The sequence below is a fragment of the Aptenodytes forsteri genome, unplaced genomic scaffold, assembly GCF_000699145.1.
Source record: "Aptenodytes forsteri isolate BGI_AS27 unplaced genomic scaffold, ASM69914v1 Scaffold237, whole genome shotgun sequence".
NCBI lineage: Eukaryota > Metazoa > Chordata > Aves > Sphenisciformes > Spheniscidae > Aptenodytes > Aptenodytes forsteri.
In genome coordinates, this window is record NW_008794451.1 from 2,126,005 (window position 1) to 2,150,281 (window position 24,277).

The 24,277-nt window shown below is 39.9% G+C and overlaps 1 protein-coding gene across 1 annotated transcript in view; it reads left to right on the top strand.

Moving 5' to 3' along the window:
- The first annotated feature begins 10,555 nt into the window (after positions 1 to 10,555).
- ABCA4 (ATP binding cassette subfamily A member 4) overlaps positions 10,556 to 24,277 on the top strand; it is a 78,150-nt gene continuing 64,428 nt past the window's right edge. The window contains exons 1-5 of the mRNA XM_009290483.1: positions 10,556 to 10,621; positions 14,443 to 14,536; positions 15,053 to 15,194; positions 17,105 to 17,244; positions 20,087 to 20,214. Of these exons, the coding sequence (XP_009288758.1) occupies positions 10,556 to 10,621; positions 14,443 to 14,536; positions 15,053 to 15,194; positions 17,105 to 17,244; positions 20,087 to 20,214 (570 nt within the window). The remainder of the gene's footprint in view (positions 10,622 to 14,442; positions 14,537 to 15,052; positions 15,195 to 17,104; positions 17,245 to 20,086; positions 20,215 to 24,277) is intronic.

Below are 24,277 nucleotides of genomic sequence, written 5' to 3' on the forward strand. Positions count from 1 at the left end.
CCTTTGAAGCTTATTTAAGAGTATGACCCTGCTACCCAGCGTGGTGACACCACAGGAGGGGCTGCGGCGCAGGGGCCAGAGGGTTCTTCCAGAACCTTCCCCGCCAGACCAGGGGACGGGGCAGCCTGCGGGGGGCTGGGAGGCAGTGGCTTAAGGGGCCAGTGTGTGACTTCTTAACTTGAGAATTTTTGTAAATGCTTGCACCGATGCCAGGGCTGTGTTTTGTTGGGGCTGGGACACCGAGGCCTTCCCCTCTGTGTGAGGAAGCGCCTCAGCAGGCCCCGGGGAGCGGCGGCCGCCTCCTGCCAGCGCGGGACGGAACTGTGAGGAGCCTGCCGCGGCAGAGGTGGGACGTGACCGGCCGCGGCAGCGGAGCCTTAGGCCTAGTGGAAAAAACTTCGGTTTTCTTTTTGGCTGAAAATGTTACTAATGGTCCCTATTGTTTCTTTCCGTTCTGATGCAAATTTCCTGAGGTCTTGTGCTTGAAATTGCTTCACCCCAACTGAATTGCGGTAATCCCACCCACCTGCCCCAGGTGACAGGGCTCTGGGTCATGCAAAGTGCCAGCACCCTGCGGCTTGCCCTCTGGGGAGGAAACCTTTCTGTGTCAGATTTGCTTGGTAATTGCGTTTTCTGAAGTTGTAATGCACTGCCTCATCCCTCTTAAAGCTTTGGCATTGTACCGACTTCCATAAGTCGCTGACCTAATTAGTCATGACAGCTATTTGTTTAGCAGGGCCCCTAATGCAACCAGAACTACCCTTCTGAGACCATCTTTTCAAATACAGACTTTGTTCAGATCTGAAGAAATACCTTCAGAAATACCTTCAGAAATATCAGTGTCCTAGTACAGACTTTATTGTGCTTGTGCTGGTCGTATTGGATATTTGGGAGGATTTTTATTCAGGAGTCCTTAAAGTCGCAGATTGAGCTGTTCTGTATCAGGCAGGGGATTAAAACAATCTCCTTACAACTGAGCAGTGTTATTCTGCAAGCGCAAACTGCATCTAAGATATGTGTTTCTTTGCAGCCAAGCTGAACATTCCTTCAGAAACCCTTCCCTTTCCCATAGCACAGCAGTGCTCACACATGAGGTAAGCTGTTGTGGTAAGTTTTCCAGTTTTTTATTGCTTCTATTTAAGAAGTCCTTGTTTTGCTTGCAAATCCATGAATTCTTTAGCTTCTGTAGTGTAGCAGAGGCCTGACTGAGTTCATCTGAAAGCTGACACGAAACGCTCTGCGAAGGCAGTTGGTGTGCGTATGCTAACATTGGTAACTTAGTTCAGCGCATGTTTGTACTTTTTAAGTGACTCCTCTCCATACTGCTGTGGTTCACAGTACAGAGTGCTCTCGCAGCACACAAATTGATTCTTTTTGGATGAGGCTAAACTGGAACGTGCTTCAGCAGTGTACCTGATATGCTGCAGCTGCTAATGCACGTTCAGTCCATGGGGCCAGACTGGAGCTCATATGAAGTAACCCCCAGACACATAGTGTGTGGGTGCTGAGTCCTCAGTACTCACTGTTTCACTCTATAAATCTGCTCTTACCGGACCATCCCACTTGTCAATGTACACATAGACTTAACATGTTGGGAAAATCGGACAAACCATTTTAACTTTCCACTAGCAATGTTGGGGGGGGGGGATGTCTGATATTTACAAACAATGCTATAAACATGTCAATGTGGAAATACGTTTCACAGGAGGATGCTTTGGAGGCAAGCCTTTCTGAATAAAACATTCTATGTGCATGCCCATTTGTCTTTGTAGAGAGAGGGGGAGTTCTGTTTCTAATTCAGAGATATGTGGGATCCTTAAAGTGTTTTCACTCACAGGTAGAAGAAAAAGCCGTCCTAAATCTTCCAAAATGTAAAAAGTTTGAGGAAGGTGAATGCTAGGAAAAATCCTTGCTCCTCAGCCCGTATGCTGCTGGATGACAGAAGAGTGTCTATGTGAAGTAAACTGGATTACGCCAGAAGTAGAAATCATGCCTTCTGAGTTTGCACTTGGTGTGCTTTGTGCTTGTTTAACCACAGATTGGGGTGATTAGCCCACCGCTGGGTTTGCACATGGACAGGATCTGTTTAAGATGCCACATTTCCCTGTGTTTGATGTGTGGAGGACTCTGATTCTGATTGTCTTTTGGTTCTTAGAAATACACCTTTCAAATGGAAGTTTCACTGGCCTCTTCTTATTCTCTCTGATTTCTTGTCAGCGCTCCCCTTGAGCCATACCTTGTGAATAATATAGCTTCCACCAGTTTCTGTGCGCTCATTTCTTTGCAGATTGTTGTTTGTCATCTGTTCAAGTAGTGCAAGTTGTTTCCTCACTTTCTGTCTCCTTTCTTTAATTTTTTTACTAGCAGCCACATCCGAGAACTATCATTTGACCTCAGCTTGCCACAACTTCCCATTCTTGTCCTTCAGGTCACTCCTTATCTATTTCATGGAGGGAGGCCTCTGAAACACATTAGAAAAAATTTAAAAACCGTCAGCTTGGATTTTGCCCAGCAGTTGAAGATAGCTGGGTGCAAAACTTATCTTAACTCGGAAAACCCCAGCCTGTGTATGTGTAGTTTTCTCTGCACACACACACACAGGTGTATCTGTTTATCTATGTAAGATACATTTGTACATACATGCTCCTACAGTTTGCCTGGACAAAATTGTGTTAGCATTAATTGTGTTAGCTTTCTAGCGAGGCTGTGTCTAGGGACATGCTCTTCTACGTGTGTAAGAAAGAACATCTCACCAGTTAAGAAATTCTCTGGATGCTGGAAAGAATTATACCTGAAAATTAGAAGTGTTGGCCCATGAGCACACCCAGTGCACGAGTGTGCATATTTTCAAAGCTGTCTTTCCAGGTATTTTTTAAATTCTATTAATTTTAGAGAAATCTTTGCTTGCATTGCTGGAGAGTTTACTAGGGATGTCTTTATAATTTGCTGGACAAACAGCATTTAACCAGATTTGACTTTGTAGTCAGAAGTCAGGAATAAGCCTGGAAATAAGAAAACTAATAAAATGCTGGTATTTAAAATACCTGTTAAAACTATGGTATATGTATGTGAGGGGATAACAGAACACACATCCCATATGACCCTATGCATTGCATGTAGGTGTTCATGAGCGTACATCACGGGGAACTTTTATGTTATCAGATATCTATTGTAGGCATAACACAAGAACTATCACCAAATCTCTATTTCTACTCATTGCTTTCATTAGGTTCTGATACGTAAATGGAACGCCTCCTTTTTTTGCTGCTGCTGGCAACAAACTACAGATCATTAGGAAATCCCTAAGTGATAGTGACAACTGTGGGTAGAGCTACCGGAGAAATTGTGCAGTGCGCTCCATAAGCTGAACTGTATTTTCCCCTCCCATGTGAACTGATAGGCCCCGCATAAGCTTTCTCTGTTTACTTTCAAAGATCCCACTCTTTACAAAGCAAAAATGGGTCACAGGCACAGCTGATGTAGTTGAACATAGAAAACAAATATACCCTACCATCATCCAATTGTGATGTAAAAAAATCTAATTAGGAGAGATTAGTTTAATCTGTTAGAGCTATCTCTGTGTACATGTAGGCAGCAAAAAAAGGATCCATTTTCTTAAAATAACTTGACTTAGAATCTCAGGATTAAAATGTTTGCTGAATAAAAGTATTAAATTATCTGATTGCCTCAGGTAGTCGTGCTTAAACACAGTTTACAGCTGAGCAGCAGCACTAGTTTCTCTGCTTTGCACTGCCACTAACCAGAGCGGACTTCCCTCTGTGGCTTTATAAAGCCCTTTGTTTCTCTGTCAAGATTGCAGCAAGGTGAGTCTCAGCTGTGATATGAATGTATGTCCAACAGAAATTAGACCAAAGCCACTTGTAAAAGAGGAGGTTGCCACGTCATCCTTTGTGAAGGAAGCCAGGTTAAAGTCAGTGGTTTAGGTGGCAAATCTGTGCAGGGGCTTGAAGGTCCTGAGATGGTGCTGGGAAGGAAGCAGTGTGCCAAGTGCAGTGCTCTGCTGTCAGAGCTGCGGTGTGATCTGGTGTAAACCTATCAATTTGTTAGATTCAGTGAAATGGAGTTTTGTGGAGGATTCTCAAAGGTCTCCCCAAAGCCCTATGAAGGAGAAAGAAACAGGCAAACACTGCCACATCCTCTTTTATTTTTTTAAATAGTGAAGGCTGGATTGGTGCTCAACTTCTACTTGGAGGAACAGTCACAGTGAGGCAGTGAGGGAAGCTGTGATAGCGCTTATAGAGAGCCATTGCCCGGCGTGAGCACTGGTGGGAGGTTTTGCTGCCTTGCTGTCTCTTTCAACCCTTACAGCTGAAAATCTATAAAGAATTCAATGTTCACTCAGTGCTTTTTTGCTTCTGGATCTGACCATACTGCTTGGGGGTAATTTATGTTGGAGATCTGAAATGAGCCATTTAATACTAATATGTAACTTGATTTAGTAAATATTAGTTGAAGTAGGACAGAGCTTGTTGAAGAGCTCTCTGAATGCATCTCTGGAGGTCTGAGTCTGAACACACATAAGGTCATGTTGTATTTAGCTTAATGTATTTCTTTGTGAGCTTGCAGCTTGCTGACATTTTAGAAGTTCTAGAAAATATCGAAGATCACATGAGAGGAGTGCAAATTGTGTTCTCCTGTAGCGGTGTTGTGAAACAGTTACTTTTGTGTCTCGCTGTCTCTGTTCTTAGAGAGTGATGGTCCATGAAGAAAGCTACTGAACTACCTATATTTCTGCACACGCAGATGTTACAAGAACAAACTTCCCAGGCCTTTCACAAGGGAAGTGTAGCAAGGACATTAATTTTGTCAGAAAAATTTGTGAAAATGAATGGGGTGAAAAAAAATCGTCTTCTCCAGTTACTGCAGTTCTGATTTGTCTAGAAAGCCTAGAAGAAATTCCCGGTCTCTAAAACATTGTCTCCAATAGAAAAAAAACACTTGTGCCACCTTCATGAAACAAGTGGAGCTTAGAGAAAGTATTGAAAATCCCATGAACTAAGTTTTGAAGTAGTAGGAAAGACTTCTGTCTTCTCTAAGGCCGTATCAGCAGACATACAGTTGAAAGAATCTGCTAATAAAGTTACCGAGGGTGATACTTGTTTGTCATGATAATATTAAAGAATTTGAGAATTAATGAACATGTTGCACTGTTCTTAACCTGATGGTCATGAGGAAGGCTGTGATATGTCCGTACCCCTGGAGCTCAGACTTCTCAGAAAAAGCAGGAACATGCTGTAGGTAATGATTAAATTCAGAAGACAATGGCTTAAAGAAATACTCAGTTGAGAGAAATTCTTGAATGCTTTTGATAATAAGGTGTAATTGATATAGTATAAGCAGGGTAAGAGGACCCTTTGCTAACTGCTGTTGACAATCTGGAGGCCGGGAATGTTCTACTGAACCTCCAGGATGAAGTCAGGGAAGAGCTATTGTTTGTTGTTGGCAGCCAGTCAAAATATGAAACCTTACTCTACATGATGCTAATTTGCTTACCTCATTTCTAGGCCTCACTGTTACCTCACATAAAGTAAAATATAGAAAGATCTGATTCGCTGCATGACTGTCTTCAGCCTCCTGTACTATCAGCTGAGAAATCAATGGTTAACTTCATTCCTAAACCAGACACCTTTTTGTGGTTCCAGCTGTGACCCTGGAATATGTGCTGTCTAGCAAGAAAGTCTAGGTGATAAAAGCTGTCACCGTATTTCCCTGCTCAAGTGCAAAAGCCAGAAAGAGAGTGAAGAAAAGGCCTTTTTCTTATTACTTCATTGTTTAAAGATATTTTTAACCCTTGGTTTTTTTCTTCTGATGTTGTCCTGGAGGTTGTAAGATAGGATTGAACTTTTATAAATTAGATTTTTTTTAAAATGTAAAAATTAAATACTTATTTTAAATCAGGAGAAATAAATTAATTTAGATTTATTATACTGTGTATTAAAACTAGCGGTAATGACTGATGTAACCAATTACTTATTTCACTTTCTTGTCTTCTGTCAACAACATGTGAGTTTTCTTTCTGAATGTATGCAGCAAATCATTCTTCCATGTTATAGTGTGAACTGCTAGGAAAAAAAAAAAAGAGGAAAAAAGTAAAAAAATAAGTGCGATTTTCTTATTTTCTTGAGTTGGGGCTTTGTAAGAGTCTTCCCATGCTTCAACAGTATGCTGGTGATAGAACCAGGTTATTTTTATTGGCCCTTACAATCAGCCCTCTGGAAAGGAAATCGGTTCCTGCAAAAGGAAAATTAACAAAACACAGATTTTCATATGCCATGGATATAAGTCACATCCCTTGAGCGTGTTGTCTTCAGGCAGCAAGCTTATGCCATTCTAAATAGTAACAGTCATAATTTGCATTAGATTCTTAATGAAAAACTGAATGAACAGTTCATAAGTGTGGGGGGCTTTTTCTGGTTTTAGGAGCGGGTTAGTATATAGATTAATAAACTTTGCTTTTTTGGAAACTGAATTTCTTCTAGTGCCTGTGCTGTTTCTAATTGCAGCTGTCTCAAGCCACCACGGATTTTGTGAGCTTCATTATCTTTAAATAATGAAGATAGATCTCTACCATGACTAATCACTCCAGATGTTCATGTACCTCCTGAGCCCAAGTGGAGTTCTCAACACATTATTGTTAGGTACTATTTCTATCATGGTACTCCTCCATTATTATAGTGTTTTGCTCTGCTTAAATTAGTAGAGCTTGAATCTTAACCACACAATTCTATGTTAGTCTGTCTGAGTAGTGCCCAGATAGGAAAGGATATTTCAGGATTGAAAATTAGTTTTTCCTTATTTATTCTGTGCTGCTACATAATCTGAGGCTTATCTGTCCAGTGTCTTCTGATTGCATTATTTAAGTTCTTTTTTTTCCTACACTTTTGTCTCTTGTTCACCTGTCTAATTCAGTTTTCTAAGCAGTATAAGGTTAATACACTTTAACACTCGCATCTGTGAAGCTGTTCCATTTAGGAAAGAAAGGTTCTTTCCCTTTAGCTCCTAGTGAAGGTTTTATAAACAAAGCAGTCTGGGGAAATATAAATGTATTCTTGTTCATCCTAAAATTAGAGGTGATTCTAAAGTGTGTCTGACGAGCAAAATAGAATCTTTCTTTAAGTTTTATATGTTGATTGCACTTCATGTATTAATGCCATAACTTAAATTAGTCTGGTTTAGGCCAAAAGGAAAAGTACTTTTAAATTCTGACTCATTTAGCAGAAGCTTAACCTTGGTAATCAATCTAGTAGTCGCTTTCTTAAAGAGCAATTCCTTTGTGCACGTTAATTAGGTTGTCTGTCATTGAGTTACTCGTCTTATAAGGAATATCTCTCCCCATCACTATCAACAAATGTAACTAGCAAGGTTTAATGTAAAAAAACCTTAAAGGTTAAATAGCAAGCACAATCTGGATAACCTTACTTATTGCCCTTTTTTTTCCCCCAAGGTTATTGGTATTGGCTTCTTTACTACTTACATTTTTAGTCTCAGAAAAATAGCTAGATTTTCCAGAGCAAATGCTAACAGCCATTTTATCTGGCAATCCTAATCCCATTTATGGCCTTGCACTACAAATTTTCTTGCTAATAGCAGTGAAAGTTACAGGGTGGTGCAGGTACGTCATGCGTAGCAAGAGATTTAGGAACATGAGCTAAGACTCTCTGTACTACTAGGGAATCTCTCATTGAGATAGAAACTCTTAATGATGGGTGGGTCAGTAAAAAGCCAGGAGGAAGAGGAGAGGCCAGGCCATTGGCAGACTACGGATTTTATGGCCTTGACATGAAGGCTTGAATTCCTTTTCACAGCTGCTGCAGAAAGATTGCAGTGTCCATCTGGGGTTTAGAGGAAGGCGAGAGGAGCTGGAACAAAACTGGCTCTTCCTCATTTGTTCAGCTGCGGGATTCATTCTTCAGAATAGCAGCAGGTTGGAGAGCCCTGGGTTATGCGAGAGTGTCAGAAAGCCATCTGACTGCCTGTAGTTGGCAACTCTGTGAAGAGAACCTCGCTGGAAACTCCTGAGGAGCGGCAGGCATGCCACACTAATGGCAGCTGCAAGTTGGTGACTGCTGGGAGCTGCCTGCAACCAAATATAGGACAGCTTTCCATGTGAGAATGTTCTTATAAGCCATCAGCCTGTTTACGTGCAGAACCTGCTGCCACTAGTGAAACTGCAAAAGTATTGTCTTTTCTTGATGATGCTCAGCCGATTTTATTCCTGGGTTCTAAACCCTTCCAACAGCTAATTGCTCAGAAGTACCCTGGACCAGGTAAATGTCTGAATAAGAACTAGATGTGCTTCTTTTCAATTACTTAGTGAAGGAGAAAATTTTGAATGTTAGTGTCTAAATTTAGCCTTTTCTGTCTCCTGAGTAGACTCAGCAATCAAATAATCTAGATTGATTTCCTAGTGTCAGCTCTGTGAAAAAGAAATGTCTGTGTTCTGACACTTAGGCTTGCAAAACTGGCCTCTGTTACTACATGGTTGGCTGCCTTTTTGTACAAATAGAGTGTGGCAAACTCTGGAAGGACTAGCATTTAGCCAATTTGATAGAGAAATTCTTATTCCTCAGTGTTCAGTTTTTTGGTCTCAGTGTCAAGACTTCAATAATGTTTTCTCCCGTAATGGGTTGATATAGGCTTCAGATCCCATCAGTGTGAAGCTAGATCGCCCAAAATGAAATTGGTCCTCTTCTGAATGTCACGATGCGTGCTTAGGATCCTAGTATTGTCTATACTGTTAAGACCATTTTTGAACTTACGGTGTTGGGCAAAGTCACCAAGCTGTGGGTTAATTTTGTTCCCTTTAGCTTTTATACACTCAAAGTGGGAAGCCGTCGCACCTCAAAAGTCTATCTCTTCAAACCATCAAGTTTTAATCTGTTTACTCTTTACAACAGCAGTAGCTTTTTATAGCTAGTCTCGCTTCTTGTGGTGCTCTGTAACTTAAGCAATTAGAGTTGATGGAATGACATTGAAAATTGTGTGAAACTGTTGACCTACAAAATATGGAAAATGCTCCAGGCTTTGGCGTCATTGGTTTTGCATGGATATTCTTTCTGCAGAATTGTTGTTTTGTTATTTGATCCCCAATAAGCAGCACAGCCAATTCTAGCTAAGTTTGGCCTTAAATATCCTGCTGTAATCTCTTCCGTGCTCAGTATGTCAGAAGAGATCTGCACATTCTTTAGGATCCCTTTCCAGCAGGGCTTGTCAGTGCTGGCCACCTCCTCCTTGGTTGAGGTCTAAATTCCTTTTCAGTTCATAAAATATGGACCTGAGATGATCTTCTGAAACAGTCAAATAATTATTACTTATTTTTATCTAATGCTTTTAACTAATGCTTTGTTGACACTTTAGGCCAAAATATTCTGACGTGTTTTCCAAACCTTGCCTCTTAAAATCAGACAAAATCTCCTCCACTTAATAGATTTCCAGAAACAAAATTCTAGAAGAATTTTGAGCAAGAGAGACTCAACAAGACTCAACAAGTCATCTAATCCATGAGCAGTTTTACCTGTGTAAGTCTTGATAGAGGTTTGAGTAATCTCCAGCAATGGAGGCCCCACAGCCCTCCCATGCAATCAGTTCTACTTCTTCACCACTCTTATCATTAGAAAGTGCTTTCCAATATCTAACTTCCATTTCCTTTTCCATACTCTTCCAGTTACTAACCATTCATGAAGAAACTACTCTTCAATCATTTAAATCCCATAAGGCAGCTATAAAGTAGGAAGTTGATACAAGTAGCAAATTCAAATGGTTTGTTTATTTTTTAACAGGTCCCTGTATCTGGTATTTAGATTAATATGTCAAATTCTCTTTTTCCTTTTGAAGGTAAAAATTCATGGTGATTAAAATGAGTCATGAACCTAGAAAACAGAGCATACAATGGTTTAAATTCTGTTGGGTGTCCCTACTAAAATGTAGTGGGAGTTGCTGAATTTAAAAGCATAAAAATGAGATCCTGTATTTTTTAATAAAATGGCAACAAAATGGATTTACCTCTACAAAATCCATTCCAGGCTGTGTTAATATACATTTATAGTGTCTGAATGGAAAACCTAATTCTGTCTTTATTATAATAACTAAACAGTTTTATATAAACTAATGTCCAGTTGTAAATCCATCTTTTCTTGGAGAAAATAGTTTGAAAGCACAGATTTAATCTGATAAATGGTGCAGCAATTAACTGCTTTCATTACTTGCAAGTCCAAGTTAATAGCTGGATTCAGTGTTAATGAAGTTTTTTCATTTGAAAGAGATGCTTTTCCTCTCTCTTGCTTTTTAGCACTGATAAATGTGTCACAGGAAACAGCCTCCAAATGAAGGAAAACCATGATTTTTCATGTATGGTAGTGTATCAAGTGCAAAATTAAATGGTGCAGACAATGAAAGGAACTGATCTCTATGATAACATAATCTTAAAATAAGAACAGAAAGCTGTTATTTTGCTCTGAGGTCTGTTTCAGCTGTCAGCTGAGAAATGGCAATGCATCCTTTGCCACAGGTTAACCAGAAGCGTTGATGCAGAAGAATGAGCTTCTTTAGGCAAGTCAGACTTCTACTCTGGAAGAACTGGATCCTCCGGAAAAGACAAAAGGTAAAGTATTAGTCTTTGGATTTCAGCTTTGGACCATGCACTCCACTGAATGAAGTGACTGGTACATTTATCAGCATGTAAAAATCACGAATTCCTCAAAGAATCAAATGTGATCTTTGTATGGGCCTGCTGTCTGGGATCTTGTCTGGTGCAGTTTGCAAAGCTGCTTTTTACACACTAAACATAGAATACTTGTATAATGCTATTTTGACAAATAGTATTATGTACTAGAAGAGTTGTGGGTAGTAAAATTTTTTTGTATTTCCACATAAAAAGATCTGCTGTTAGAAAACATCGTGGGCACCATTCAGCTCAGGGAGGTTTGTTTCCTAATTTTAGATTTGCTCCTCACACCCAGCTGCTCTTAGACACGAATCCAATTAGGGCCCTAAAGTTCACACAGATTTTATCTTTTTTAATATGGCTGAATGACATAAGTAAAGTGAAAATCAGAGAAGTAGTTTAAATCCTTTCAAATCCTCTTAGATCTTACGATACTTGGTCTCAGAGCAAATTTATTTATTACTTTCCACCTTATTTCATCATTGCTCTTTTTTCTTTTTTTTTTTACTTTTTCTTTTTTTTTTCTTTAAGCCAAATTTTCTTAGAGTCAAACAAAACCTCAAACTAGGGTCTTGGTAATCTGATGTACTGCAACTACTTCTGTCCAGCAAAGGAAGTCCCTTTGCCTGGTTTCCAGGCAAAGTAAGTCCCTATGAGGTCCTATATAGACTGCCTGTTTCAAACCAAAAATAATAGAAAAGTACATTAGGGCATCTGTGAGGCCGTAACAGTCATGCAAACAGTTTTGCCATAAAAGCAGAGATCAATAGGGTCAAACTGAACCACGGGATGAGTTGAAATACTTACCTATGCTGACCTGATTTTAGTCATTAGGAATGACTCACATGCTGAAATTTCCAGGATCAAAGGATTATCTGATTTTCTTAATAGATAAATTGAATGCCCTCTCTTTCATAGCTTCCCAGCAGACTTTCTCCCACAGTCTACATTGCCATCAAGAGCTGATGCATGTAACATTGCCAGCTCATGATTTAATACAGTATGAAAGTCACCAATCCATACTTGAGCTAAATTACACCAAATATGAGGACCCCTTTTTGAAGCTGGACTTCAGTTACTGATTGTCAAGGAGCTGTAGTAGTTTGGTTCTCAAGTTCAGAAAAAAAAAAACCACCAACAAAATCCACATCTTTCTGATCTTCAAATGAGTATACTGAGAGAATTGGAAGCCACTGTTTTTTAAGTTTTAGCAAATGAATCTTTATGTAATTCTTCAGTATTTTCAGTGTATGAAATACTGCTTTATTTGGGCAAATCTGCTCAGATATGTGACCCAAAGTGCCTGCTTGGGCTTCAGGAATTCTCTTTTTTTCTTGTTTATTTTTTCTTACAGAATTTTCAAAAATGCTAACTTGGTGTTTCCTGGTGTTGCCAGAGATCGTTTTCCATGATGATCGTTCCTAGCTTGTAAGCACAGTGATGTAATCCACAGAGAAATATTTTCTTCACTCTAAAGAGTAAAACATTTTACAAAAGAGTCAGTAAAATCATTTCCTTTTCTAAGTATATAAACCTACCTGCTTATTTGTCCACACAGAGAAACAAGGTAGCCAAAACAAAAATCCATAATGTCAAAAGTAGCTATAAAATGTGTTTTGGGAAAATCAGTGTGTTTTTTGTTAACCATCATGCAGTACCATAAATGGAGACATATTCAATCTTCTACTCAAGTTCATCATTTAGTCTAATCTAATTCACAAGAGGAAAGACTTCATTACAGAGTTAACAGTTGATCCACAGCCAATTTAAGCTTGTCACATTTATATGGTTGTATCACTGTGCTTGGTCCATTACAGCTCTGTCTGGATACTACATTTCTCTGTGCATGTTGCTGGATTTCTGGCTGTTTATCTTGTGGTTCTGCAGGCTTATGGGCTGCTCTCTGATCCTTCTAGTGAGTTCTGAGACACCTGTGTGTCCTCAGGAAAAGGATCACAGGAAAGAATCAGAGGTGGTCTGTCCTTACCTCATGACACATTGTGTACCAGCTTGAAAGAAAGCTTCCCTTGTGCTTTAGCCTTCAATCCCTTCCAAACTAGTTAGCTCAGACAGAAAGGACTTACTGAATTCAAGTATAAGGATTTTGTATTTCCTGGGAATGAAGTAAGAATCGACATCTGAGCAGTTAACCCAGATTAAGTCTGCAGCAAAGACGACAACCGAGGAGTTTCCCCAGTTCTTACCCCTCTGAGTTTATGGGTGTGTAGTGCTTGTCCCAAATGTCTTATCAAATGGATGGCAATGGGTGTTAATCAGACCTTGTGGACCCCTGCTGAGAAGGGTCTGTAACACTGTACTCCGAGCTGTGCACAACAGCTGTCAAGGAGAAGAGCTGTACAATGGCAGGTTTCCTTCTCTAATAATTGTGTCATCTGCCCTTTGCTGCTGGTAAGATTTTGCCTGGCTTTAAAAATATCAGGCATGCATAACTTCCTAGGTGTGTGTGTTGGGCGGGGGGGTGGGTGTTGTTGTTCTATTTTAAAAAAGCCTTAAGAGGAAAAAGTGTGAAATAGGAAACGGTTGCCTGGTGTAAAGCTTTCTACCCTTTTGCTGTAAGCATAAGCTGTGCTTAACTAAAGCTATTAGACGAAGTTATAGTGGAAAAAACAAGGCAACTCCAAAAACCTGTTCTTAATTATGCTGTGGAGTATCTTTTGCTCTGCATGGCTCAGTTTGAAAAAAAACATTCACACGTGACCCATCTTGTCTCTGGCTCTGCTCCTGTATGTGTTATTGTTACATATTTGGTGCCTGGTCAGGGAGGCAGGAGCAAGAGAAAGGAGGCAGGGAGGGCTTTCCTGTGCATGTGCTACAACCCCAGTTCTGGAGAGAGTCTGTCCTGGCTCTTGTAGGGAGGAGGAAAAAAGTGCCACGTGGCTGGACACAAAAATCCCATAGCTGGTCTTCAGAGCCCAAAGCCTGTGTCACAGGATCAAAGGGTTGTAGTTTCAAACCTCTGCCAAAACACACAGGGTCAGTAAAACAAACTGAAACACAGTAGTAGAGGAAAGAGACTGAAAACCAGGCAGGATGTTGCTCTGTGGTAAAGCAGTGCCCTTGATTTTCTGTCGTGACTGAGAGCTGGTGACTGCTCTAAGTGTATTGAAAGATCCGGGCAATAAAGTGGCCTTTGATGGGGTCTTCTATGTTATTGAATAAGGTGTTTGATCTTAATGTATGCATTTCTACCTGTATGAGAAAATTAATAATGTTGAATGATGACAAAAAGAAGCAAAAGTAAAGATCAAAGAATGTAAGTTTATGCTAAAGTCTTTTACCTTTGGGTAAGCACAGTGCACTGACAGCCTACTAATGAGCCCAACATTGTGAAACTGGATAAACTCCCACACACACACTTTTTCTCTCTTGCATCTAATCCTTTTTTGCTGTATTGTTATCCACTTTGTATAAAAACTATTTAGACTTATATCTGGTCTATCTGGCAGTTTAGTACTAGCTGTTGCCTCTTTTTACCTTGGTCAGGATGCTTAATCATTTCTTTAGAAGAGGTGGAGAAGCCACTGAGTTAATGGTAATGCTTCACAGGGCTCTGAAATCCTTGCTATTTCTGTGTATCCTTTCCGAATGGTGAAACAGGCAAGGGATAACCATGGGCACATGCTGCACTGGGCATTGCTGCTGTGAGAGGGGGCCTCAGCCCTCTAGTCACTTACTGACTCTATACATGGTTCATCTGTAAAATTTATTTTGAAGTGATTTTTTTCTTTTTTTTCCAGCTTCGTTTTCTGGTGGAGCTTGTATGGCCTCTCTCATTATTTCTTGCCCTTGTCTGGCTGAGGAAAGCTAATCCACTGTATCGCCAACATGAATGTAAGAACATTTAAGATGTTTTAATGCTCTGACTTGTGCTAGATAATGGCTAGAAGTTCTGAGACAGAGGTACAGGTCCGTTTGCCAAGTATTATTCTCCAGTGGCAAAAGAACAGACCTTGCTTCAAGTAGTTTAGTTATTTATAGCCATATATTGTAAGAATTACCAGTGAGGAGGGGAAAAAAAAAGAAGTCTAGTTTTCCTGAGAGATGCTTTGTGGTCAGACTTACATGAGGTCTCAAGATTCTATCAAGTTGTAGATTTCTGTAATTCTGTTACTGAGAAAGTACTGCCTTGCTACTTTTTAAAAAAAAAGTTACCTCAGAATTTATTTCAGTTGAAAATAGACATATTGCTTATATTGGTGACTTTTTTTTTGCCTAGTAAAAGAGAAACCTATATGATTTCCATCACATTCCTTCTGTAGTGAGCCAACCCATCATGCTATTTAGATTCACACAGGCTGCATTAGAAAAAACACCTAATCATTTATATTCTGTGTTTCCGTACTCTAGGTCACTTCCCAAACAAGGCAATGCCATCTGCAGGAACACTGCCATGGTTACATGGCATCTTCTGTAACATGAACAACCCCTGTTTCCGCAGCCCAACCCATGGAGAGGGTCCAGGCGTTGTGTCCAACTACAAGAATTCCATGTAAGCAGAGCTGTATGTGTGAGAATGGGTTGCAGTAATACAGGCCTGCTAGGCAAATGCTAATAGCCTGCTCTTGGCACCTGTTGAGCATTCATGGGCATGAATGATGCAAGGAGAAAGGATGGAGTATCTTCAGCCTGGTTAGAGAGGTCCCTCAGTGCACTGAGGGATATTTTAAAGAATTGTTCTGTGGTGTGAATGAAAAGGGAAAGGTGAGCATTTAAGAAGACACCAGGCTGCAAATACTGGAAGACAAAAACTTTCAGTTCTAGCACATCGGTTTCATTCCAACAATGGTTGGCAAAGTTGGAACAGAGCTCATGATGGTAGGTTTGGGCCTTTTTGAGAGAGAGTACAGTTGTGCTAGTCTCTAGGGAACACGTGTTCACTTAATAAAATCCATCCTTCCTATTGCCTACTGCTTAGTGAATGTCTCAGGACAAATCTTTTTGATATAAGAGTATGGAACCCCTAAACTTTCTTTTCTCATCACTTGAGTTGTCCCTTCTGAATGAGAGCTCTGATGAAGTAGCAGAAGGAAAATCTGCACTGCCACTTCTTATGTAGCACCTGTTTTGGCTATATACTTGTGAGACTTTAGTCAGCATAGTAACCTTCAGATACTAAGCTTATTAACAAAATAGGAGGATGGGAGATTTCCGGACTGTTAGTCAAAAAGAGCTGTGGGAGTGCTTCATTGCATTGTTTGTTATAGCTGAGTCATGAAAGACAGCATAGCGGACAAAGAGCCTTAGAGTAAAAACCTGTTAGAATAGCTATAAAAAATGCTCCAAATCTCCCTTTGCAAATAGTCTGCTTTGGAGCATCCAATGATGAAAATTAATGAGCTAACAATGTCAAGGCCATTAAAGCTCCAGTCACATGAAAGTCCATAGCTTGGAGTTAACTTAGCATTTGACCTTTTGTTCCTAGTAAACAAGATTTAAAATAGTCAGCTGGACTTTTTTTGTGGGGTACAGTCAATCACACAGTGAAGCTAGAGGGTTCTGTTTTCTATACATTCTGGCTTTTATAGGTTGCTTATTACAGAGCAAACTGTCCCTTTGTGAGTCAGAGTAAATTCAGTGCATTACAGAGGAAGCAAATACATTGTGTTTTCTGAAAGAATTTAGTCCTTCCTGTTTGCTGTTTCCTGTAAGCTAAAATAAGTCATGAGGACTGAGATATACCATTCCATGTATGGAAAAACATAACACCATTAAAGAAATGTAATGACCTCCCCTGCTGCCAATAAGAATTTTTTCGTACTTGTTTATAAACACAGCACCTGATTGCATCCTTGCTTGAACTGTATGTTCTGACCCAGAATCAGTAGGTGAACAGCTGCCTGTGACAGTTTGTCACTCCTGTTTTCCTGCCTCTCCTAGAAGAAATGTTTTGAAGGGACCTAAAAACCACCCTTACATTGCAGAGGACTGAGCTGGGAGAGGGAGGAGGATTCTGTGTCTGGGTGATTCCATGTCACTTACCTGGCTGAGCAGGGCTGCGTGTGCCCAGAGTGCCCCATCCAACTGCTGGAGCTGAGCCTGGGCCAGAACCAGAGCAGATTTGCACCACAGCTGCGAGCTGAATGCTGTCTGGGGAAGATCCTGTCTCCCAAGCAAGATCAGCATGGCTAATGAAGAAAGTGTATGAGAGGCCAACCTTCTGCAACACCAGTAGCCCTCTTAAACCTTCTGCGGACTTCCAAATCTAACTGAATCCCACACCACCTGAAACTAGGGTGTGGTCACCAGAAAACTGAGCTTTGAGTTTCAAGACTGTGGACAAAATAATTTGTTTTTTTCTCACCCCTAACACAGAGTCAACTTCACCTTTTTTTTTTATGTGAAAGGTTCTTAAGAGTCATCAGTCTTAAATTATTGTTGGTTCACTATTTCTTCTTTCAGCCTTGCAAGGGTATATAAAGATGCTCAGGAGCTCTTACTGGAAGCCCCTGAAATCCGTGACCTTGGCAGAATCTGGGAAGAACTGACCATTATGACTCAGTTTATGGAAACAATGAGAACTAATCCTGAAAGAATTGCAGGTAATTGTTTTGTCTGTATCCTTTAGACTATTGAATTTTTCCTTCTGAGAGCGAACTAGTAGTTACTCTGCAGACTGACAACATTATAATGTATTTCACATGTGGCTGTTACTCTGCTTACTGTTAGAGAGGGTAAGTTAAAACTAGTCCACTGTTGTAACAAACATCTTTCGTTTGAGAGAAAGGAGGGAGGCATTCAGCTCCATTCTACAACCATCTTCCTTAAATAACAGTAGACAAAACTCAAAACACAAAAACATGGGTATCTCACCACCCAAAGTAAAACACGTGGATGAAGATATTTCATTGATTATTATTACAGTAGAGGCAGCAGTAAGAAAGCATCACTGGAGGATGCAGAGGAATGGAAAGCTAGGAATATACCTGAATATATACTGGGAGCATAACACAGAGAAGAGCTTAGAGATACTTTGTTTCAAGTGTTAGCTGAAATAGGTTTGGAACACTGAAGAAAGAAACTCTTCTTGCTTTGATGATGTGTTTAGAGAGAGAAGGCATTGCACGCTTCTTATAAACAGGATTGCAAATTACCTGACTCCATTAATTTTTACTTAAAACAGCCTCCCAAACTCAAAACGCAATCCTGGGGAAAAATAGGAAATGGACTAATAATAATTTTTTTAATTTAATATTTGGGCTTTAAGTACAGAATTTGAAAAGATACTCCTAAAACTAATGGCACAAAAACGGACTGTCTCTGAGAATTGATCTGTCCCATTCTCAAGTCCTTTGCCACAGGAATAATATTCTTATTAAAATCAAATAGTCACTCTCCCTATATTTTTAGTAAGATGTGTATAAACCATCTGACACACATGCTCCACTACCTCATCAGAGGTTTCTAACTAGAAGTAAGAAAGGGACTATCTCATTGTAAATAACAGTGAGACAATCAAAATGCCCCAGAATGCAAGCAACAAGAACTTGAGTATAATCCGAGCTGTGGTTTGTATACAGCTGTAGAAACCAAACCTGCCTATTTAGAGGTGAGGAGAAGCATGACATGCCATGGGTTTGCAACACATTGCTAAGGGACCACACCCCATGGTTTGGGAAGTTGCCTTTGCATCCCGTGTCAGCTTTACTCAGCAGCTGGAAAATAGAGTACATTCCTGTGAAATATAATGTTAATGGTCTTTCAGAATCTGTGGGGTTTTTGAATGTGTTTTACTTTTAAAAAAAGAAGAAGTTTGAAATAACCTGTTTCATTAAAAAAAGTAACAAAGTCAGTTCTGGAGCTAAACTAATAAAATGTGAATTGCCACCTGTTTCTATACAGAAAAAAGTACTGCAGAATTGACTATTTAAGTTCTCTCTGTGTGTAGCTTACTACTATTGCCTGTAAGCGACAATCTTAACAGAATATTGTTATAGCTGTGAAGTTAAGCAATGAAAAAATTAACAAAATGTCAGAATTAAGATTGCTCCTTCTCCTGGTTCCTTAAACTGGATCCACTTCTTGAGTCCTCCTTCCTTGTCCCATTCCCTCCTTGCAGTGACACATTTGATGTGTTCCTGTAGTGTGCTTTTTCCTCCCCCTTGCAGTGACACATTTGATGAGATGTGTTCCTGTAGTGTGCTTTTTCCTCCACAATGCCTGGGTACCAGGAAAGTCATCAGTGAGAATATGGGGGACAGGCCCCTATTATTGTTTTCAGTGTTTACTGCTTGAATAAATACATGGAGGAGCAACTGAAGAAGTTCTGCTCAACCCCTGCAGCCCTAGGACAGACTATGCTTATTGCAGATGGAATTGTGGAAGTTAGTTGTCAAACTCTGAGAAGACTCTACTTACCTCACAAAATGGAGACACTCAGCAGCAAATTTGTGCATGTTTATGTGGAGATGTCTAAAGCTATGTTCCCCATGTCAGTATGATACATGCTGCTCCTATCAGTTTCAATTGCCTGTTCTAAAGACTGGAAGAACTAGTGCTTTTCGAGCATTCTTTACCTAAGTCTGTTGATGCTATGTGAACTACCGTTAATAAAGGCTGTAGTATTCAATGGACATGAGCAATATTCACTTTCCAAGCTTTCACTTGGACCACGCTGAGCCAGAATTCACACTGATACTGATTTGTAACAGAGACGAGTTAAAAAAGATTGTCATTAAGAGCAGCAGTATTTTGGATATTGTTGTAGATGAGGTTAGGGAAATTTGGTGGCCTCTCATGTATGTTTCATTTAACAGTGGGTAGCCTCATTGGCTTATCTGAAGATTTGCAAGTTTTTAGTTTAATAGTTGGTAAGCTAGTTTAATATGGCTATTAAACTACAAACAATTTATGCTTCTCCAAGGAAAATGAGTTTTTCTTGTGAAAAATTTTCAAGAGGCCATTTTTTTAAAACTATAGAATAAGGTTAACTAGCTAAGATTAATCGACAGCAAGTGATAAATTAGTATAAATGTAAAGGGTTGGCTAAAGTTATTTACACAAGGCCCGGAAGAAAGAACACTAACAACAGTAGCACTCTTGAATCTGAACATTTAAAATAAACCATTACCTCAGAAAAAAGGCAGAGACTTTCAAATGCAGTCAGGGATGCTTTCAATGCTTCCATTGCTGAAGTTCTAGTCTGAAACAGCTTTGAGAGATCAGATATGCAGAGTCAGAACACTCAGCATTTTCTGATGATCATTCCACAACAAAGGATTAAAATAATTTTGAATTTCAAAAATAGTTTTGGACCCCTTTAGTCACTACTAAGCATATGAGCCAAAGAACATACTTTTTGCAGGTTTAAGCCAGGGTAGGAGTTGTTCTTTAACTTCCTTTGTTTGGTATCTCACTGATCTCTGCGCTCCTTTCTTCATCCAGGAAGAGGAATACGAATTCTAGACATTTTGAAAGATGGGCAGACTCTCACTTCCTTCTTGCTGGAAGATGCTGGCCTCCCAGATATTGTTGTTTTCCAGCTTATTAATGCTCAAGTGCGCCCTGAACAGGTGGGTAGAGTATAACAGCTACCAAGCTGTTATCTGTGTGGAATGCATTCTCTTGAGTTGTATATGCAAAGTAGCCGCAGTTGAGGGCCTTGTGCCCAGAATACCTGCTGCCTTATAGGCTTTTTGTACAACTTCTCCCTTTGTTTTTTGTGAATCTAGAGGAAGAGGTGTTCGTTTTGTCTTTAAAAAACATTTTGAATATGCATTAAATACAGATATTTAGTTCAATGCTGCTGTTGCTCCCAAATAATGAGCATCAAGAAACGATACTGCCAAGAAATGCATTCATCCCTATGATTAAAGACTTGGCTCAAAAGCATAAGGCAGCTGCGCATCTTTTTGAGACAGCAGTCCTGATGAATAGCAGCAGAGAACTATTTGAGGTTCTTAATTTAACATTGAAATTCTCTGCCCCAATGTCAGCAGAGTAATATGGTGGCTTTATGGCATTGTCTCACATGAATAGGTGGGAGTGGAGAAGCAGACCCACTTTCTTAGATTCTGATTGAATAATAGATCTGCTCAGAAAATTCAGCATGAAAAACTGCAGGTCAAATCCCTCCTGAAGCAGCTAAGCAGGGGACTGTGTTTGACCAAGTCCAGGCTGTCTTTGCCTCTGCATGTAGTGGTGGCTGGGAGCTCTGCGAGGAATGCTGTATTAAAGAATGAATGTTGCTGAATCAGAACTCTGGAACAATTTCTACACTGAGTTAGTGTGTGGGTGGAAGCAAGTGAATAATTGAGGCTGAAAGACACAATTCCTCTTTTTCACTGCCACATAAAACACAAATGCTGGAACTGTGTGTGGCCAGAAAGAGGGAGGGCATTAATGAACTTGTATGCAGTCCCTTTTGTGCATCACAGGTTCCAGCTGGTGTGGCTAGTAGCCAGATTACTTATCTGCTGTATTCTTGATTAGTACCAGGGGAAACCCTCCCCTCTTCTCACTTTGTCATGAAGCAATACCACAAGACCATACCAAAGCCAGTGTCAATTGATACATCCTACTTATTTTCACACCTCCATATCAGCTGAGATGGTGAAAATTTGCTTCCTTGCTGCTCGTGACAAGAAGAATATATACAGATATCCTGCTTCTCTTTCCCTTTTCATCGCTAACCTCTTCTTCATCAGAGATCTGCTGCACCAGGAGAACTGTGTGCTGCTGTGTTTAGTCTCTATTAGCTCCCCAGTGGCATTCATTCATCTGCTGTTTAAAAACTCTGCTTGCCAGTGTAGGACTGAAGTTTTCAACATTATCACCAAAAGTATGATTGAAACCTGCTGGAACACAGTGTCTTTCTGCTGTATTTTCTGTGCTGATGTAAAAAGAGATGTAGTTCTCTTTATGCTGGAAATTAAAGAAATCTGAACATCAGTTAGAGAGGAAGCTGGAGGAAACCTGGTGTTAAATACCACTTTTGCTGTCCTCCATAAAGTTTTCTTGTTAGCAGTAATCACAGGAATACAAGATCATCTCACAAGAGCTGATTTACAGCTATGAGGAAAGAAAGTGCTGTTAATACTTCCTCCAAGAGCAACTGATGCAGAAAAACTAATCTCGTCATTTTCAAAGGACCACAAGACAATAATTTTCAATAGGAATTGAACACTTGATCTCCTATGGGAGATAAATGGCTTAATTCCTGTAGACTTTCTTGATAAGCAAGTTACTTGGGCTGGACTTACAGCTGGTTGAGGTAGAAGTTGCAGAGCCATGAGTAGAACCTAGATCTGTGGTCATCTTAAGCCTCAACCATGATAGTTCATCTCTAGTTCTTCATGCTGCTCTACCCTCTGCTCGCATATTGCTGTACGCCCTCTCCCCCTGGCTCTGGTGGCACAGAGCTGATCAACCTGAAAGCGACTTGTTTACAAGAGCCTGACTGTTGCCAACAGCTGGCTGCAGATCTAGGTCTGAGCCGCCTGGGAGTGCAGGAAATGACACACAGAGCTGAAAGCTAAACCTGATCAAACAGCCAACTAGCTGAAAAAATAATTTGGACTTCATCTTGCCAGCTTTGCCAAACAGTGACACATTGATTAAAAAAAAAAAAGTATTGAAGTTTTCCTCTGAGGGCCTGCTTTTTTGAGTCACTCTAAGATAAGGATAAGAGACTGATGTTAAAACACAATAAGAAGTTCAGGAAAGATTAGCAACAGCCCACCCTACCGGAAATATTGGAAGGGCGGAGGTTTAGTGTTTTTCTAATCCCGTCTGTTCATGAACATTCTTGAAATGCAGTTACAGTTTGTAAATAACCTCTTTTTTTTTCTCTGTTTAATCCTTCTCAATGATGTTAATGTCACAGTTTCCTCATTTCACAAGTCAAAACAAGGTTCCCAGGCTGCCTCCCTGTGCAGCTCAGTTTCATTGCAGTTCACGCTGGATGATGAGGACCATGCCAGATCAGGTGTATATGGTTAAAAAATGCTGGTCTTTTCACACATATCCCCAGGACATAAGTGACTGAGCAAATAAGCAAATTCTTTCACTGACATCAAGTCAGTTAAATCCAATTCAGATGTTCCAGTCTGAGGGACGGCAGGGGTGTTTGGTTTTGGAGGTTTTTTGCACACCAGATTGGATCTGTCAGTTGCATTTCTTCTTTTGCATTCTGCCTCTCTCAGCACTGTCCAACTTGTGTTAACAATGCCTTTATATGGGTACAGCCGAAGTGATGATAGTGACAGTACCTATCAGATACTTTTACTAGAAATTCACATCCCTTTTTTTGTATCATTATTTCAATACACAATCTGTGAATAATTCATGTGCGCTTTTTTTTTTGTCAACTGCAGCTCCATAAGCTGAAACCCAGGGTAGTCATGGTAGACAAAATACAGTGTTTTTGTAGAAAACACTGTATAGTGTTTTCTAGACCTCTCTTCCCCTGCCTTTCCTATTCTGGATGCTGACTTTCCACAACGACACTTGCAGTTTTGTTGGTAGCTTCTGACATATGAAGCACTTAATAAGTAACTCCTCAAGCTTGAATCCACTCAATGAGGTTTTTCTCATTCCTCTAGGTTTTTAAATATTTCTCTTTATAGGCACCACCAAACAAGTCTCAGCTGATAACTATAGAAGATTTGCAGATATAAAATTTTGATAATGTTCAGAATCTCTTAGATGGCCTTGTTAATTTGGTTAGATAGGAAATAAATGTGCACCTATGTCTGACCTGCTATAGGTGTGGTGTGTTTGTTTTGATCTAAATGTCTTAAAGACTGGAATGCTCAGCAGATTATTTTTCTAAAGAAAGTTATATTCTGTGCAGACTTTGACTATTTCTTTTTCTATGCAGTTTATTAAATTCATTTAGCCTGATGATATTGTGCCAGTGCATAGTTCTTTTTTGTCTGAAAGTCTGTGTTCATCTTGAGCACAGTAGACATTTACAGTCATCACAGTGTTGTGAGCTTTTTTCCTTACAATTTGTACTGTGAAAAGAGGTGGACAGAGGATGGGAACATTACCTTATGAGCAATTTCCAGTGCTATTTTTTATTATATTGCCACATATTCTGTCCATTATAAAGCAAGTAGAACTGAATCATAGACTACCAAGAGTATTCCATTACAACAATGTAAATCCCAGGTAAATCTACTGATTTCTATGGTGTTATTCTGCATTTACATTGGTTTAACTAATATGTTCCCAGTGGCTGAACACTAAAGATAATTGTTTTTTTCTGTTCCATGTTTATATTAGAAGTGGTAATCAGTAGATGGGTATGGTTTAATGTAAAATGGCTTTGTAAAGCCTGGCTGTATGCCTGTGCACAGTGACAATGATTAATGGCTGTGGGGAAGCATTGGGATGGAATAGTCATAACTGAAATAGAATACTGAGGGAAATCAAGCTTGAGAATCAGTGGAACTGGCCTTTTTCTCTTAGAGCAACTGACAGCAAAAATATAACCAGCCTAAACACCAAAGGTAGAGTGATGTGGCACAATCGGTTAACCGGTCCTGGGGAAATACTTTCAAGCAAGCCGTAGCTACCCCTCCTTAACCACAAGGATGGGTGGCATGGCATCAGGTGTGCTTAGGTGACAGA